Raw genomic sequence first — 18,314 nt, 5'->3', positions numbered from 1 at the left:
CTTCTACTTGACTTTACATTTGCTGCAGCTATGTAAGACATGCAGGAGTAATTGTGTCCATCAGAAGAAGAAAAAAAAGACAAGTTCTGCTAGGTGATCTATTGAAAATGTATTATCTCAGGTGGGAACAGAGGGCAAGTAGTAACTGAACTGTTGGTCATCTGAGCAACTGATAAGGCCATCAGCAATTCTCCAGAAAAAACATCCCAAAATCCAATTCCCTTTGCAGCCCTGCTCCAGCCCACTCATGCTGCAGCTCTCACCTTTCTCCTTCTCTCAAAACCCACCCTAACCCCAGAGTGATCTTTCTGTAAGGCCCCCACTCATATTTACTGTGGCCACTCCAAGGGCATCCACCTGCTTCTTCGCAGTATGTATAGTACTAAGGAGATTTCTTACCAGCCACACAGAGCTCTGACATCTCTTTAAGTGTACATGACAAGAGTCAGCCACTGGAAAAAGGAGAAGAAAAGATGTTTTTAGACAGATGTTGCACTAAGTCTTCAGACATGTGTCTCAGCACCTTCAAGCTGTGACCTAATGACTATGGTCCTTTTGTCCTGAACAGGACAGTAAAGGGGGTTTGGAATTGCCTTTTCACCTTATTACAATTCAGACCCAGAAATACTTTCCATATGTTGCTTTCCATGATAAATTATTGCAGCAGCTGCAGCAGAAGCAACTGTTAGGAAGGGATAGCACCTGCGTGATTGCAAGTGGAAGGGCTGGCAGGCTCTGGGAATGTGATTATCCTACAGACTACCCTGTAAAACAGATTCAGGGCCTTTGCTTGGAAGCTCTGCTCAGCTCTTGGTGCAAAATAGGTTTAATGAACTATGAGCCACTGAACTAACCACAGAGTGTAAACAGGAGGCAGCAAGATGTAAAAGGTTTTTTTAAAAAAATATTTTTAAACACTGTGTTGTCAAATAACAGTACCCAGTCTGATAAAACGCAGCACTCGGGCATATCATTCTGGAGCACAGCAAGATTTTCATTTCAGACTAACTGATAAAAAGCTTGATGTGTCCCCATCCAGCTAGCTAACCTTCAGGCTGTGCTTTTAGGACAAAGAGCAGCCAGGCAAAATCCTCACCACTGCTGGCGTCACAGGCAAAACCCCTAAGAACATACATCACACATCATCTTTAACTTCACCCTCCTTGTAACATACTCAGTGGGGTCCCACCTTGGGCCTGGAGAGAAGGAAGGAGCATTCTTACCTCCATTGCTGTCACCAAAATTTGTGATCTGCCCTCCGCTAAGTTTTGAAATGCATCTAGGGATAGAACAAAGAACACCTTATTTCATGAGGGAGAAGCAAGAATGCAACACAGCCATACGGTGTGGCAGCTGAGGAGCAGAGCTGCAATCCCTGCGCCGGGATGCTCTGCTGGCTCAGGTGTCCACCTGCACCATCCTGCCCAGACACAGCTCATTTCTGTGCTGGGTACCCCTCTGCCTTGGCCCTCGGATCACAGCCTGGGAAGGCATCCCAATTGCAGGGCCAGAATCTGGTAGAAGTGTAGGGATAGGGAACGCTCAAGGTGACTGCTTTCATCGCCTCTCATAGTTTGTTTCAGTTGTACCTCCTGCCTGAAGCTAGACAGGAGAATGGTGAACTACTGCAGGACACCTTGCACCAGGACAACATGCTGTTGGTCTCCTTTTCCATCCTCCCTGGCAGTGAGTGATCACAGCAGGCTGTAAAGAAAGCGATTCTCTTCAAGGCATTAGTATGCCTTGCAAGCTTTCTCCAGGGAATATAAATGCAGATGCTGCTGTTATTCAGCTAGAGTTTGAAATTAACATTGCTGAAAGTTTTCTGACAGAACACTTTGCCATCAGAAAATTTAAAACCATTCAAATATTTATATTCTATGTGAACATTTCTATTGCAGTTTGTCTAGGAGAGATGTTCAAACCCAAGTGTTTGGATAGAGTCAAAACACAGTATTTTGAGTTATTTTTATTTATCTTGAAATTCTTTTCTCTAGAAATGGGCTGTTATAAACAGTAATAAAAAGTTGAAACAAATTTAAGTCTATCTATCCTTGAATGGCATATTGCTTTGAGAGCCTGTTTCCCCCCCAAATGGAATAGACATTGTAAGATCATGAATGTTTTGAAACCAGCCCAGCTTTAGCCAGAAGTTCAAGGCTGCTGGGCATGTAGGAACAGGGCACAAAGGCGCATTGCTCATCGGCAGCCAGAGCCACCTGTATGATCCAGAGCAGAGGGAAAGCAGAGGAAAACGCCATGAAGCACATCCAGCCTATACTGCTCTGGAGAAAGGCATGGAACAAGGAAAACCTTGTGCTGTGCCCAGCCCCTTGCCAAGGTTGCATTTGCAGAGCTGGGCCTGCGCCCAGCAGCCTTTTTGGGAACAAATGACATTGTGCAAATCGCCTCCTCTGGGCAGGGGTAAGCGCCCCTTCACTGCTGTGTTAACTGCAGTTAAATACAGTTTGCAAAGAAGCTGCTGCTTTTGGTTTGAGTCTCATCTCTGGCTATCTTGAAAGGATGAGTAATGATTTAATGGTACAGATTTGATCTTCCCAGTTGCATTCACATCACCATAAAGGTGAACTGCCTTTTATTCCCACTTGGCACCCTTATCCTATCCTGTAACAATCTTATTCACAATGATTTGAAAAATTTGAGAAATGCCTTCCACATGAAAAGCTCTGTAAAGTGATAACTGAAAGACTTGAGAGCGTTTTAAGACACTCATTACAGACAGCAATGAAACTTTTAGAGATTCCTTTCCACATGTATGTAAAGGAGTTACCTTTATGCTGGCACTTAAAAACGAAGATCTTTTTTAGGATGGAAAAAAAAATGCTATGGTACTAATTTCGGCATAAGAGTTTTCATCTACAGCAAGTAACATGTATAATCACAGAAAATGGGCATTTACAAGTTGTCTGTTTTTTAATAAAAGCATTAAAATCAGGACACACTGATTTTCTGAGCTGCTTCTGCTGTACTCCTTGAAATAGGATTTTAGGCAGTGTCAGCCAGGTGGATCCGCTGACCATTATTTGCCCATAAAACATCAGTGGTAAAAACACATGGGGAAAAAATGAACACTCATTTCAATGCGCTCTTGAAACCCAGCTCATTCCAATGATGAACTAAATTGCTGTAGCAAGGTTTTAGCACGTGGGTTGCAATTGCTGGGTTTGTTTAACTACCAGTATTTCCAGTCAAAATGCTTATTATTAGAGTAGCAAAGATTATGCTTTTGTAAAACAGAATTCCATTTACTTTCAGGCAAAGGCTTGGATGCAACACAGGGCGGGGTTTGTTGATCCACTGGGGGAGATCTCAGACCTTCTCCTTACCAGAAAAACTGAGAGAACTTTACTGAAGCTGGTGGGGAAAGGGAAGGGAGGCGGAAAGGGAAGGGGGGCGGAAAGGGAAGGGGGGCGGAAAGGGAAGGGGGGCGGAAAGGGAAGGGGGGCGGAAAGGGAAGGGGGGCGGAAAGGGAAGGGAGCACCTCGCTTGCTGTGGTACAGATCTCTCTGATTTTTAACCCGAAGAGAAAGCCTTCCACATGACACGTGTTGCCTCATTCCTCTTTGCTGGGCATGAATGCATGTAGTCTGCAGTCTCCCCTCAGTGCTACTGGCCATGTTCCACACCACCCTGGAGGAAGCTCTGCTGCGGACCAGGATGCTCAAAGTTGAGTGGAAGGGCACCAGCACAAGCATACAGCTTGTTTTCAGAAAATGAGTCTTAGTGCATAGGGGCTCTAAGGACAAGCCTGCAGAGGCCAGGCTAAATTCGTGCAGCAAGAAAGGATCGGCAGCTGAAGCTCTGGATATACATCACTATCGCGCCTCAGCAGGTACAAACAGAGGGCAGCGTGGTGCCACTGCAGCCCACAGGCACTCTGATGAGCTCTGACGGGAAACTGGGGCCGACCTTCCTTCTGGCCCCTTTCAGCAAGGGCATCACTGTATTCCCAGCTGCTGCTTTCTCTCAGCACTGAAATGTTCTCTAGCAGCCAGTTGCTTTTGTGGGCAGGAGACAAAACTGGCTTCTGGCAAACAGGCTGCCACAAGGGATGCTTGGACCATGTCTGGACATTGGGCAGCTTTCTTATTTCCAAGCTACACTGTTAGACACGTATTATCATGCCTAGCATCATGTCCCTTGCCTTCTGCCACTGTCCTCAGCCTGGCTTTGCAAGCTCCCCCACCGCCACGTTCCCTGCCCTACCCCAGCCCTGGGTGCTGGCACTCACGGGTCATGGTTTCAAGGCGCAGCATGCAGCACGCGAAGTCAGAAAAGCCAATTCTCCTGGCAGCATCACCATACCGTAAGGCCAACAGGCGCAGGAGCTGCTCGTCAGTGACCAGACCTGCGGAGGGAAGAGGAACAGCAGCACTGTGGGGACACACTGCAGAATGATGGCTCTGATGGCCTTCTGCACCCTGCAGAGAACCTGGGGCCCTTCCTTAGCCCCTCACCTTGTCATGCCAGGTCTCTGCATCCCTGGACGGCAGCTTGCTGTTCCACCGGTTTGTGCATAAGAGTCAGGATAGAGTGATGGAAAATCAATGTCCTTCTAGTCACTTACTCAAACTGTGACTTAGGTCAGCCAGCAGCACAAAATGAGCGAACTAATCGAGTGTTATCTTGCTTTGCATTTTATCTTTTGTTTTCTATAAGAAAGGGTGATTTTCCTTGGCTCATAACTGTTAAAGTCTGAGTGTAGCATTCACAATATCACCGGCGCTTTCTGCTAAACAGGGTGATGCCACATGCTCATGCTATTATGCAGTATAACATGCCTAAGATTCTTAATTTTTACAATTTCTTTTCTATTAGAAGATGGTGAAGGGTACGTTTCTTTTTTTATTAGGTGATTATTCAGTATTGTGTCACAGTCTGTTTGGATGGAAATTGGTATTCAATTGAATGAACAAAAATTGCCTTTTAGAATGAATCTTTTATTAGTTAAATAAAACTACCCTAAATGCGCTCGCTATTTAAGAGGAATGATTAAAATATGTTTTGCACTAAAAGCTGATTTGCTAAACAAAAGGGAAATTTTATGCAGAGAGTTGGACTGATAGCTTCAGTTTAATGCATTCTCTGAGTCTTCAGAAAAGTCTCATTTTCTCTCCCCTAGTTTTTAGTGGCTCAGCTGGAAGAAAAGTAACTTTCCTGCTTTTTCAACCAGCTCTAAACTTTTCAGTTTTAAATGAACTCATCATGGAGCTGAATTAGTTGAACAGGCAGAAAAGAAAGAAATGGTTTCTCTACACCTGTGTAGGGGGAGACCCTGCTGATGGAGATGCATTAGTACATCGACAAACTTCGGTTGCATGAGCCTAGTGGAAAAGGTCTCCAGCAGGAAGCAGACATGCAATGCTGAATATTTAAATAATGGAAATATAGTCAGGCTTCAGATACATTTCAAATTAAGATAAGCCTGATTTAATTTTTTTTTCCTAGGAGGAAATGTTAGCAATTAAAAAAAAATCTAATTAATTAAATTTCTTCTTTGATTCTGGTTTTAAACCACTGCCAAGAACCACTGTAGTAGTGAGCAATGAATTCTCTCTCATTTTTAACCTTTTGAAGGCAGTGGGAATGCAATCAAGCTCTATCTGGAGAGCAGATTCCAGCGACCACTGCAGTGCTGCTTATGAGATACTATAATCATGTCTTACACCAATAAAACCCTGACAATTTGGCATGGTCATTCTGGGACATACTTGCTCTGAAATCTGTTCACCTGGCAATGCTTCCCAGTTAACCTCATCAACAAGACTGAAGTGTCAGTCCTCTCTGTTCCCAAGATGTTTCAGTTATGTGTTGTTGCTTACTCACAAGGTTACTCCCCACACCTTTTGTATGCTGGATCCCTCACTCTGGTTTTAGTCAAGCTTTAAAATACAGACTTCATGTTTCCCTGTTTTTTTTTTTAATTATTTTGATGCATTTAATGTTGCCAATGAGGAGTTTGTAAATACACCAGGCCAATGCTCCTGCATTTCAGGGCAGTACTGCTGTTAACGCAGCTAGCCTGCTTTACTCTGGCAGAAAATTTGACCCATCATTATGCTTTGAAGCATTAGGACAACAGTGAAAATTAAGCACACACTTAAGTGTTTTGCTGGGGAGAGCACTGAACACTTCAGGGAACTGCTGGCTAGGAGCTGTATTTAGATACTTTAGTGCCATTCCCTGTGGTAGCACCCACCTCCCAAACACTTTCTGGGGCTGTCCACTCCTTCCTGCTTAAAAAGCCAGGCATCATCCTAATGCAAAGCCAAATTCAAATGCAGATTTCTGGCTCAGAAGGTGGCAAGAACGAGCTTATAATTTTCTTTTTTCCCTCTACACAGAACTGCTTATAGCCTAACATGTATTGAATTGGCCATTTCGCAGTGCCTTTCTATCTTTCCAAATAACTGCACTGTTTCTGTTGCCAGGACTTCTCAATGAACAGTTTTCCTTCCAGTTTTACACTTTAGCACCTTTCTTACAGAATGGACCTGGCAGCTTCTCCTTTGACATTTATCACATTAGTGCTGTGCTCCTCAGGCAGATGCTAAGGCTTTGCCCACCTCTCAGCAATAAAAAAATTACACCTACATTCCCTAAGCTGATGGCTTCCATGGATAGCAATTCTGCACCAGATTCCTCCTGGGAACAACACCCCTCCAAGCACCAGGTAGCCAAATGGGAGCTTCTGTACCTTACAGTTGTAAGAGGATTGCTGTCTCAGAGCTGTATTTCATGCACAAAGTCTCTGGACAGATGACCCAGCTAAAATACTTCACTCGCATGAAGGCGTGCCATGCACTCACGGCAAGTTTCAGCATCAGCGTAGCCAACAGAGGTCAGTGCAAACTAAATAAATGTCTGTCACTGTGGCTTTCCTTTATAGACTTAATTACTGCCCTGGAGAGAAACTGCAAGAACTGGGGGTAAGTGCAAAGCATCGACTGTTCCTTGCTCCTTTCTTCTGCTGGGTGTTTCACCCATGACCTAGAGTGACCACGGATAAGCTAAGCTGCAGGCTCTGGCCAGTACTGGGCTTCTCTGCATCTCTGCCGGCTCCCCAGCCACAGTGCAAAAGGTTTCTCCCTGAAATGAGCTCTGTCTCAATGCCCTAAACCAATGCAGACCTCTGAGCAGAGCTGCGATCTAATTGGCACCTCTGTGCAATCCAAACCACTTTCTCCCTGAAGCTTTTTTTTCCCTTTCCTCTTTCTTTTTTATCCTTTCCTTCACTGCTGCAGGGACAAGGAAGTACTCGGCACCTGTGGACATACCTGCTGCCTGTATCGCACTTTTCAGTTCATACACATCAAGAAATCCAGAATGATTTCTGTCTGCTCTGCTGAAGATATCCTAAAAAACAGTGTAAAGACAGATTTCAAACCTGTATCAGCATTCCTCAAATTTACTACTACATCCGATTATGCAGCATGCTTTCCCTCCTTAATAAAAAAAATAAATAAGAAAGAGATTAGGTGACCATGACAAGGGAGACCCATTTCCAGAAGGCTCAGACAGTATGCTACCATGTAAGAAGTCCCACATTTTTGGGTCAGTGGAAGCCTTTTTGTTCATTCTCCCTGTTTTATGCATGCAGGCAGCAATATGAATGCTTACACCCCCACTGAAAAAAGACATTGTTTATAACAGGTGAAATAAGCCAGGAGCCCCCGAGTTCCCAGAATGGTCTTTCCCACCACGCCACTGAAACCCCACAAGCCACACTTGAGGTGCCATCAGTGGGAAGCACACCACTGCTACACGGGGAGCTGGCACCCCATATCCTGGGTAACCTCAGACTACTTCTAGGGGGATGAAACAAAGTAGAGCCCACCCAACCCCGAGGCTTCAGAAAACCTTCCCACCCTGCACCAAGTCTGAGGGAGAAGGACCCAACACAAGCTGCCATGCATGCCCTGATTCTGAATTTAGCTGGGACCCTAAATACCAAGCTACTGTCCTCACTGCTTCCAAACCTAATGCTAATCCTGGAGCAGAGACATTTCTCCCAGATAAACTTTCATTGGAACCTACACATTTCCACTACAAACTGCAGCAATGTGCAAATGAAATTTCTCTGTTCAAGAACTCATTTCGGCTTAGAAAGCTTTTTAAAAAAATGCCAGTGGTGGCCCACAAACAGACATTTCCATCAAATTCTGAGCCTAATTGGCCTTCCTAGCTTTCCCCACTTTTTCCTCAATATTCTCTGCATTAGAAAAGCCTCGGTTGCTCATTTGGAGCACTTTATACACACCACTGCTTCTCTGAGCTCTCAACCTTTGCATGAGAGGATGGGAATCTGACCAACTAAGCAAGCAACCTTTGCAACGTTTTCCCCCCCAGTGCTTTGCTATCACAGAGCATCTGCGCCCTGCTGATGAAAAGCCCTAGAGTACAGTATCAGCAGAGAAGAGAGAGCATCCCCTGTGTACCATGTACTTAGTGAGACTTCGCCAGAGGCTCCTGAACTCCTGCAGTGTGAGTTGTCCATTTGAGCTGAACTGCACATTTAGTTAAGAACTGAACAGTTAATGAGAACTAAACATGGCTGTCTTCATTCCTGAGAACGCTGCCTTCACATAAAGAAAGACATGAGATGCAGTCTCTTCTGTCTGTTACTTTGTGTTGAGAAAGCCAAAAGCTTTTCTGCTCTCAACTATGTTTAAATTCACCTTCTTTGGCACACGGTCCAGCTGCCCATACCTGTGCTCACAAACAACAAAAGGTTTCTATTTTTATGGTCCCTTTAACCACAAGGGAACCTGCAGTGATGGCTTCAGTTGACATTTAGCCACTGATCAGGGAGGCCTCTGTGGATGAACATGACCCCATGGCTTTAGGCCACGCATGCATGTCGCCTTGCCTCTGTGCCTGAGGCAGCACAGTATTAGCTCTGGCTGGATCCTCCTGGAGAACAGGCACTGGAGGAGCCAAGAGCCTGAGGAGCCAGTCCTGATGCCTGCTGTCAGAAGGGAGCAGCAGCCTTTGAGCTATGCATATGCCACATGCAAGAAAACACTCCCCCACCATGAGCTGCAGGAGCCCGGGGTGTCAGCAGACATCCCCCAGAGGTGCTTGAAGAACTAAGTCAGCAGACCTGCTCCCCTTCATACATCATCTAGGAGTCCTGGGCAGACACGCAACAACTCACCTAATGCAGCTAGCATGGTGAAAGCTCCCTGAAAGCAAAATTCATCGCCAGTGAAACACAAGCAGACAAGTGCCACTGCCGTGAAACCCGAGTGAAAAGAGCTAATCCTGTCTTTGCAGACCAGGAAAGGTCACAATGTACATGGGTTGTATGAAGCTCAGAGCATGAAAAACCCATTCTGAATTAAAGCAGAGTGGTGGCTTTGTTGATTCTTTGTATGTGTCATTCATTCACAACGTCCACTTAGCCCAAGAGGAGCTTTGGGAAGGCGGAGAAGTCTCTTTCACCAGCTAGACAAAGAAAACTGGAAAGAAAGAGGGACTTCTGACCATTTTTTGTGCATTCCCTGGCAGTTTGTAAAGGTCTGAAAATGTCTCAAAGTTATTTCAAGGCATAGAAGAACACAGACAGTGAGCAAGCACAGGGAGAATTTGTGTTTTCATCAAGGAGCCCTCTTGTTCTACAGCAGCCAGCAATGTATTTCCAGTGTTGTCTTGTTAACAGTAGAAAAACTGCATGATCCATCTAAATAGGGAAGGTTCACTGGCAAGGATGAATGGCCTGCCAGGCAAGTGTCTGTGATTCAGCAGTGACAATTCTTCTCCCCTTCACACCAGCCTGGCTGGCCTCTAGCTGCCATCCCAGGCCAGCGTGGCTGCAGCCACAGTAGCAGAGCTGAGCTGTGCCTGAGCTCTGTGCTGTGTCCTCGCCTCAGGCTCTGCCTGGGACCTGCACCCAAGGGTGAAGCTTAGCCAAGCCCTGGGCCCTGCAGAGGGGAAAATGAGAGCAAAGAGTTAGCTGGTAGCAGAAGGCTGACCCTCAGCCTTCACATTAAAGCCAGGGAATGCATAGCAAAGTCCTGCATAGACTCTGGGACAGTTATTTATTGAGGACTGTGGCTGATATTTACTTGCAGATTCTCACACTGGGATGCTCAGCAAAGCCATAACTCAAGGCAAGGATGGGAAGCACCAGGGAAGTTTAGTGCTTCTGCTGAAAGGATACATCCATCAGAGCTAAAATGCCTCTGCATGAATCGAAGCTGAACCCTCCTCCCAGGCTGGTTGTTTCATCTGCAAGGAATGGCAAAATAGAAAGAATTAGTGACAGCAAGGGGAGTGGGTAACAGAGGCATCAGGTCACCATTCAGAGGGAATGAGGACACCAGTCTGAACGTTCACATAGTGAAAAAGCCAAGGATCTAGCTCCAGTTCTAAAACAGCATGAGCTACCTGCCAGGCTGAGGTCCACTGAGGGACCCTGACGTGCCTCAGACATCTCTACTGCTCCCTTCCCCAAGGACAGGTGCCCTGTTTGGGCTCACAGGTAACTACTCAGCACAATCTCTGCCCATCTACCTGCTCTGATGGAAACTCTTCCCTCTTGATATAAGGATAAGGGAAATGACAGTGACAGGAAAGGCTGTTTATGCCACATTAGTGAGTCCTAAAAGCACTCTGAGCTTTGTGCATGGTGGAGTTGGTTCGAGGCTTCCCGCTGTCCCTGTCTCATGCTACTTTTGAGGTGAGCAGGTTAAGGCTGGGAAATACTAAAAACCAGCTTGAGGCATCTACAGAGGAGCAATGCAGGCCAGGGCTGAACTGGGAGAAATGGGGTGACAATGAGGAGAGCAGGAGGCACAGTTCCCTGGGGCGCTCACTGCTGCAGCCCAGCAGGGACTGAGCTCCTGCTGCAATTGGTGGGGCACAGGGCAAAAGGGGTGCTCATGGGGGCTACAGGCACATCCAGGAGAAGGACAGCGTGGGGTAGGTTAGGTCTGTGAAGCAGAGGCTATATCCCTAGGCAGAACTGGGAGGGGGAGGGGAGGGTGAAATCTGGCTGTCAAGCAGATGCACAGCTTTGCTGAGGGCCATGCATTAAAGTCTGTTAGCAGCTGGTCTGGGTAGCATTGCCTTCTCCTTGTGATTATTATTTTTATTTTCTTTAAAATATAAAGCCAAACTGTTGTGCATATAAAGGAACCCTGGTGGAGGCAATTCTCATTCATCAAGATCCAACAGTGCAGTAAACCATGCTAAGTATTTTTTGAGGACCATCAGGACACCCCTAAATCCTCTGTCTAATTTACACTACACTAAGGATAGGGAAGCACCAAAGACTTTAGCTGTGTTGTAAAAGCTTTACCTTGCAGGATCACTTCATTAAGGAGTTGTTGCAGCTGCAAGGCATCAATAGTTGAGCCCTAATGCAGAATAAAATGCAAGTAGATATGTGAGCATAAAGTTTTCTCTTGTGTCACTTTTGCCTAAAACATCTTTCCTCATGCACTGTGATAACCAAGAAGGACCTCTGCTTATATCAGCGGAGCAGCAGCACCCTCTCCAGATCACAAGAAAGCCCTCTGTGCTGCTGGGCCACTCTTTGCCCTTCCCTACAGGAGTTCACAGGGGAGCTACAGGCACTCCCATCACCAAGAGGTATTTTCAGCAGTGACAGGAACACTTGCTGACCTCACCAAGCCCTAGCTGGGGAGCTGCCAATGGGCCGGCACAGCAGGCAGCTGGGTGAGTGGACTGGGAGCATGGGTGCTGCTGCCTGCTTCCCTCTGGGCTACCCATGGGTGACCCTGCCTGCCTCCCTCCTGAGACACCCCCAGGGCGTTCAGCATGGCAGCCCCTGTTCATTTTCACCTTCATGCATTGATAAAACTATTAACTGCAAGAAGCCCGCTGTGCAAAGGCTTTTGGCAGTGATTTTTTTCCCCTCTTGACTAAGTCGAGGAGTTCTTTATAACAGTTTATTAAACCATTAAAAGCATCTCCTGTGAACATGCAGACTTTGGCTCTGAAAGAGCAGGAATCAATTACTGAAATGCTGACTGATGTCTGGCTTCCAAATTCCACAAAGGCAAATGGAAAACGATGCTGATGAGAGAGGGGAATACTCAAGGCTTTCTAATTGCTTTCAGTAAACAAACCAAAGCAAAAAAAAAAAAAAAAAAGTATACATGCGAGCCCATCACCAGTATAACCACTAATCTCCTATCCTCTGTTGATATATGGGGCTAGCCAGGCTATCCCAGTGGAATGTCCCATTTTTCTAGGGGTTTTGGTAGGTCAGTTAACACTGTTTTCAGAGTATCCACTTGAGGATGGAGCTACATTTCCAGAAAACATTTTTCTAAATGGATTTGTTTCAACATCATAGATCAGTTTTCCTTTTTGCAAGATGTTTTAGATAGGATACCTGCTTCGCGTATCTTAGGAAGACAGCCTTGTAGGAACTATCCTGGTTCTGTCTTGGTACATCCTGGATCAAAGACAAAGTATGGACATAAATAATTCTGTTGTAAACCAACGGGAGGCAAAAGTCTGCAGATCCAAACAGCACTTTAGAGAGGACAGGCAACGTACAGTACAGGTTGGAATTTTAACACCCCAGAAGTGAAGTGGTTTAGGAGTCAGGAACAGCTACTGCAATGAAGGAAGAAGCATCACCTGGATGTTATCACTCAGTACAAGCAGGAAGGAGCAGCTCAGGGCCTGAGGAAGACAGCAGAGCACATCCAGGGTGGAGTTCAGTGAGTCAGTACATAGTATAGAGATACAAAGCTTGATCCTTACTGATGGCCCTCAGCTGAAACCACTGGTTTAGGGCATGTGAAGATTCATGCAAACCAAGCAAAGAGACCAGCAGCTTACTTTTATTTTCTCTTGCACCTTCTCAACGCCAAAGCAGGCTTGACTGTACCTGGGCAGTTGCAATTCAATGGTTAAGTCATTTTTTTCAACCCTCCGGTGAGGACATCCACCAGGCACTAAGAGGAACTATCCTTAACATTATAAAGTTTCCCAAAATAACTAAGCCTAAGCCCCAATGTCTTCAGCTCAGTGCGAGATAATTCACACCACTGAAGCCCAAATACCTGAACAAGAGCAAAAAGTATGGGTACCATAATTCATCAAAGTCAAAACATTGGCTAATGACAACAGCTGAGTAAACTGACAGCTTGTCAGTGGAAAGAGATAATAAACCACCATTTACACTACCCCTCTAATGGGGCTTAATTGCGGGCTGTAAAATGAATCACAAGGAAAGGGCTCTGTTTTCTGTTCTCCTGAAGCAGCTTTACACCTTTGGCTTCAGAGACCTGCACTGAGTTTGCACTGCTATAAATAACAGCCTCGCAGGAGCAGGGTTTTGCTAGCAACCAGTGAGACAGCAGCATGGACTGGAGCAGCTCTGGCAAGAACAATTTACACTGTTTACAGCAAGGAAGTCCAGCAGCAGGTAGTAGCTGGGCTAGACAGGCTGAAATGGGGGTTGAACTAGACGCACAACCAGTTCTGAAGTGTAATTTCCCTTACATCTGTGAAGATATCCTGATAAAAATGAGAAGTAACCTGCTTTGGGCCTCACATCTATGGACTCCTGTGTTTTAGAGGGTGCAAGCACTTAAACGAAACCTGCTTTTAGGTGTGAGGTCTTTTTAAAAGGGGTCAAACTCAAGCTGTGACTTCTTCATCAGTTTCCCCCCACTCTCCTCCTTAGATACATACCCATTTTACAGGCATTGCAAGAATTTAGTGTCTTTTAAATGCTCCCCTCCCCCGCTATATCTGGTTGCTCAGTGTTAAAGGTGGCAGACAGACAGGCCGACAGAGGGACTGTGTAAGATCTGTTTCCTTCAAAAATCAGGCTCTGAAAGACACACGTGTGAAGAGGAATAGCTTCAATGTCACTCCTGTCTCTAGAAGGGAACCCAGGCTGGTCACCTGCTCTCCCAGCAAGGTCCCAGAGTGCCAGATTCAAATCTGGGCAAGGTACTGGGTGGTGAAAGGAGAAGAGCAGAGTGGTGTCAGGTATGTAGGGAAGGAAGGGGTCAGCTCTCTGCAAACCATTCACCACCACCACCAGTATCTACATCAGTTTTCACAGACTCTTACCATAGGCAACGCTGGGCTGGGCAGGGAGTTTGTGATCCTAGAAAAAAAGTTACAAGAGTCAAACTGGAAGAGAATGGGCATTTTCAGAGCATTGATCTGCAGATGTGGCAGAAAGCAGGCATCACCCAGCCTGTTCCAGTTCATTCAAGACTGTTGCACCAGTCCTGGGTCTCTCTGCACAAGCAGACATGAGCATGCCTGAGTCTCTGGCTACTCAGGGTCTACTGCCCTCCCCAAGCCAGCCCTGCTGGCACCAGCAGCAGAGAAAGGGTAACTTGTCTCACTCTGAGCATGCCAGGACTAACCTCACCACACAGAAGACAGGACTGCCCTGCCCTGAGCCACACAAAATTTTCACCTGCTTTCTCTTTGCCTAGTTTAATAGTCAGGAATAAAAATAGCATCTGGGCTATTAAAATGTCTGCAGACTGCCTGAAATTGAGCTGAGGTCACCATTCCTTCTAAGACTCATTTAGTAGCAACATTCAATGCTCGATTTTTGCTTTTGGTAGATAAATTAGGCAAGCCAGATGCTATTTTTATAGCATCTACACTATTATATAGGCGAGTGCTGAATAGACCCACAGGAAGGGGACCCCCAAGGTTGGCCTAGCTTAGGAAGCTCTGTGAGGGTCAGAGGCTCTTCTGGAAAGTGTTGCCTCCAAAGGCTGAGCCATCTTGTGCCTGACTCATCATGCTGAAGGCAGTCCAGCCCAGAGTACAGACCTCTCATGTTTGTTTTCCATAACTAGGGAGTTGCCTCAGTTGATTCTGGGCTGTTTTTGGCAGGGGCCAAAGCCTAGAAAGTAATCTCGTTGTTGAGATAGGGGCCTATGAAGTAAGAGCTGCAGTCACCTACACTATAAAGCTAGCTGAAGGAAAACCACGACATGTGCTGAATGCTGGGGCTTGCTCTTTACATAAAGTACACCCAGATAGTTATGTGAAAATGTGGTAATAGCTGCCTTTGCAGCTTCAAGGCCCCTCTCATACCCACTCGGAGCCCTAGCAGCCTGTCTATGAGCTGGCTGGGTGAAAGGATCAAGATCCTTCGCTGTCCTTTGCTTCTCTAGGTCCAGCTCTGAGCAGAATGGGACCTGATCCATCTGCTGTCCAGCTGGCATAACACAAGAAACTACATAGCAGCTATTAAGCCAAACAAGCTCTTGGCTCTCCTTTCTGGGAAGAGAGACTTCCCCACAGCTGGGGGCAGGGCACCTCTCTCAATTATTGCTCACCTGTGTGGCACTTTGTTCCTCGGCTGAGACCCTTGGTAGCTGCAGGTGAGCTACTGCCCTGTTCTGCAGCGGCCACCCCTGTGCATCTGACTATACATCTGATCCCCCCCAACATGGTGCTTAACACTCGGCTGTGTCTCGCCAACACGCTTCTAGAGTACATTAAAAGCAAATTGCCACATTAGTTATCTTGACATTAAATTGTTAAATTCTGGCACACTGTAAGTCTGGGGCCTTTAAGGAGTACTTATCATCTTACTCATTGTCGCCTTGGTTCTTCATGAAAATTCGTAAGAGAAATTCAAATTCTTGGTCCTCTGTTGTAGAAGGAACAACAGCATAGGTTCCTGGGCTCAAGATAAAGCAGCTGGTCACATCTCGAATCAGGGAAAAATTCTGTTTCAGGACTCTGGAGTTCTCCTGAAAGAAAAATACAGTTGGCTATCTCCCCTCCATGTCAGGAACCAAAGTAAATCAGCAGATGCACCCAACAGCAGCCTTACATTCCCACAGCTCTCTCAATACACACTGCATCTAACACCCCTTGACCGTCCCCAGTGGCGTGAAAAGCCCATCCAGGTGACAGACTTTGTTCAAGGACACATCAAAAATGCACAAGGGTGGAAGAACTTAAAGAAACAGAAGGCAAAATGAATGTAAGTAGATTTGAAGAGAACTTCAATTAACATTACAGAGTCTGGAGTTCATGAAGGAATCAAGGATGAATGTTTGTACTAAAACCTCCCTGAGATGTCCCTAGTGTGACTCAGAGTGGTCAGAGAGCTCACTGAGCATCTCACCCAGATGACTGCTTCAAGAATCACAACCCAAACTTTCCAGCATGTGTCACAAGAAAATAGAATATTTGGATCTTTCTCCTGTTATCCTAGTATTTTTGCTGAGACGAAACAAATGTAATGTAACAGCTATTACTATGATGACATGTAAAGATAGCATAATAAAAAACCCTTCTTAAATATATTCCCCCAAAATACGTCAGCATGTATAAATTCCATTTAGAATGGTTATATGGCGTGGCAGAGTTATTTATGAGCCATGCCTTTGGGAGACAATAACATAAAACTGCTATTTTGGGAGGAAAAAAAAGATGACTACTGTTACAGACGGCTGGGAGGTATGTAGACTGCGAAGTATTATGGGTCATATCTTAAGCAGATAGAAACGGGCAGTGTTGCAAAGAAATAAGTGGTGTAATCCTTTTTTGACTTTTTGGGTCTCATTCCACATTCCTTCTGGTAAAAAGCAGAAGCAGATTAATTTCTCAACAGAGTCAAACCCGGTGTGAGGTAAGAATCAGCCTCTATAGGTTGCTCAGCAGTACCACACAACATTAAGCTTCCCTCACAGCCATGTATTAGTGTTCCTTGTCTGTATTTAATCAAAGGCTTCCTAGAGCTATCAGGTATGGCCATTCTGGTTTGCATCCCTACCTGTGCTGCATCCCCCTCTCATCCTGCCAAGGAATACACTCTTTTACGCAGCAACAATTTGATGTAGCTCAAAAGGTACTGAATAATGCTGCTAATGAATAATGGCAGTGAAAGCAGTTCAGGAAGAGTGAAGCCACATGAATTGTAGCAATTGCACTCTTTTTGCACAAAGAAAACACCTTGTAAACTTTCACACAAAGATGCCACTTCTGACCACCCTCAGGCACTGAGACTAGACACTGGGAAATAAACTGAGGGAATAGCACTGCACACCTACCCTGGTTTTAGCTCCTGGACTTGGCTTTTGCTGCTACCAGGGCAGGACGCTGGGCTGGCTGTAAGGAGCTGGTAGACCAGCTCTCATGTTGAAATACTTAGGCTGTGTCCATGGGGGAATATTTTCTGTATAATATGCTGTATGGATCTGTACCAGTCTCATTACGTTACTAAAAGCTATGGCGTGACGGAGCAGCATAACTGTCCCCTTTTTGCTCATTGACCAGGTGCTCCAAAGTAGTCCTCTCGCCTCTAGTAGTGGTCTGTCCTGGGCTTGCTTTTCAGCTCCGTGTGGGAAATCACCTAAGATCAGAAGCCCAGACTGGGTTTGGAGGTGAGCTATGGGCTGACAGCCCACAGAACCCATGTCATCCAGATTTGACATACTCCTCAAATCCTTGGGAACATAGCAAGAAAGAGAAAAACTAAATGAACACACCTAAGCATCAACTGGAAGGGAAGAAAGAAATTTCAAATATAAAGCAAGAATAGAGAAAATCTGCCCCCTAGTCTACTACTTGATTAAACAACCTCTTTTCAAGGGACCCAAGACCTATGTCATCACCTCCCAGTGAGGGTCACTTCTGTTATAACAGGCAACAAATCAAGGTGGACATGCATCATGTAAGAGCATGCAGGGACCACCATGTCTTGTGACTGTTGAGGGACAGCTGATGAGGATACTGGAAGGAGCAAGTTCCCCATCTACCAGGAGCAGCAGCTCTTTCCGAGTGGCACAATTGGCCCCACAGAGTCCTACAGCTCTTATATACCTGTGCCTGGCAGGGGATCTCCTTGCATAGGCATAGTGGATTCCACTTGCTGGGTGGATGCTCTTTTTATGACATCTTTTGTTTCTCAGACACTGTTTTTTATGAGCTACAAAGCCATGCTCTTCCTTTACAAGGAGCTGTTATACTTACGGCGTCAATTACTCAAAGTCTGGGACTAGGGCAAACCTCTCCAGTGATCAGGAGAATGTGAAGTTAGGATCATAGAAATCTCTGCTTCCTTTTACTCTTCAGGTTAAGAACAATCCTCTCCCACCCTCCTCAGCCAACAACAAAAACACTTTGGAAAAGGCCAGCATCCATTTGCACTAGCAATTGTGCCTTCGGTGAGCTTGGTAATGCTCTGACAACAACTGCCCTTGAAATGGCATCTCCCTGGACAGTCACCAAGAAAAAATCCCAGGGAAATAGTATTGCAGGTCCCAGGTATCTGGGATGGATTACCTCCGCGCTGGTCTTGAGCAAAGCCTTCC

At 45.8% G+C, this 18,314-nt stretch overlaps 1 protein-coding gene across 1 annotated transcript in view; it reads right to left on the bottom strand.

Annotated features, from left to right (window-relative positions):
• Nucleotides 1-425: 425 nt before the first annotated feature.
• LOC101918938 (calpain-13) overlaps nt 426-18,314 on the bottom strand; it is a 42,782-nt gene continuing 24,893 nt past the window's right edge. The window contains exons 11-20 of the mRNA XM_055816662.1: nt 15,583-15,743; nt 14,086-14,122; nt 12,386-12,448; nt 11,324-11,381; nt 10,184-10,251; nt 8,460-8,528; nt 7,299-7,377; nt 4,253-4,408; nt 1,224-1,279; nt 426-452 (exon numbers count right to left, since the gene is read on the bottom strand). Coding sequence (XP_055672637.1) covers nt 426-452; nt 1,224-1,279; nt 4,253-4,408; nt 7,299-7,377; nt 8,460-8,528; nt 10,184-10,251; nt 11,324-11,381; nt 12,386-12,448; nt 14,086-14,122; nt 15,583-15,743 — 774 coding nt within the window. The remainder of the gene's footprint in view (nt 453-1,223; nt 1,280-4,252; nt 4,409-7,298; nt 7,378-8,459; nt 8,529-10,183; nt 10,252-11,323; nt 11,382-12,385; nt 12,449-14,085; nt 14,123-15,582; nt 15,744-18,314) is intronic.

Source organism: Falco peregrinus, chromosome 11 (genome assembly GCF_023634155.1).
Source record: "Falco peregrinus isolate bFalPer1 chromosome 11, bFalPer1.pri, whole genome shotgun sequence".
Lineage (NCBI taxonomy): Eukaryota > Metazoa > Chordata > Aves > Falconiformes > Falconidae > Falco > Falco peregrinus.
The sequence above is the reverse complement of the archived record's forward strand: the minus strand, read 5'-3'. Positions and strand labels throughout refer to the sequence as shown.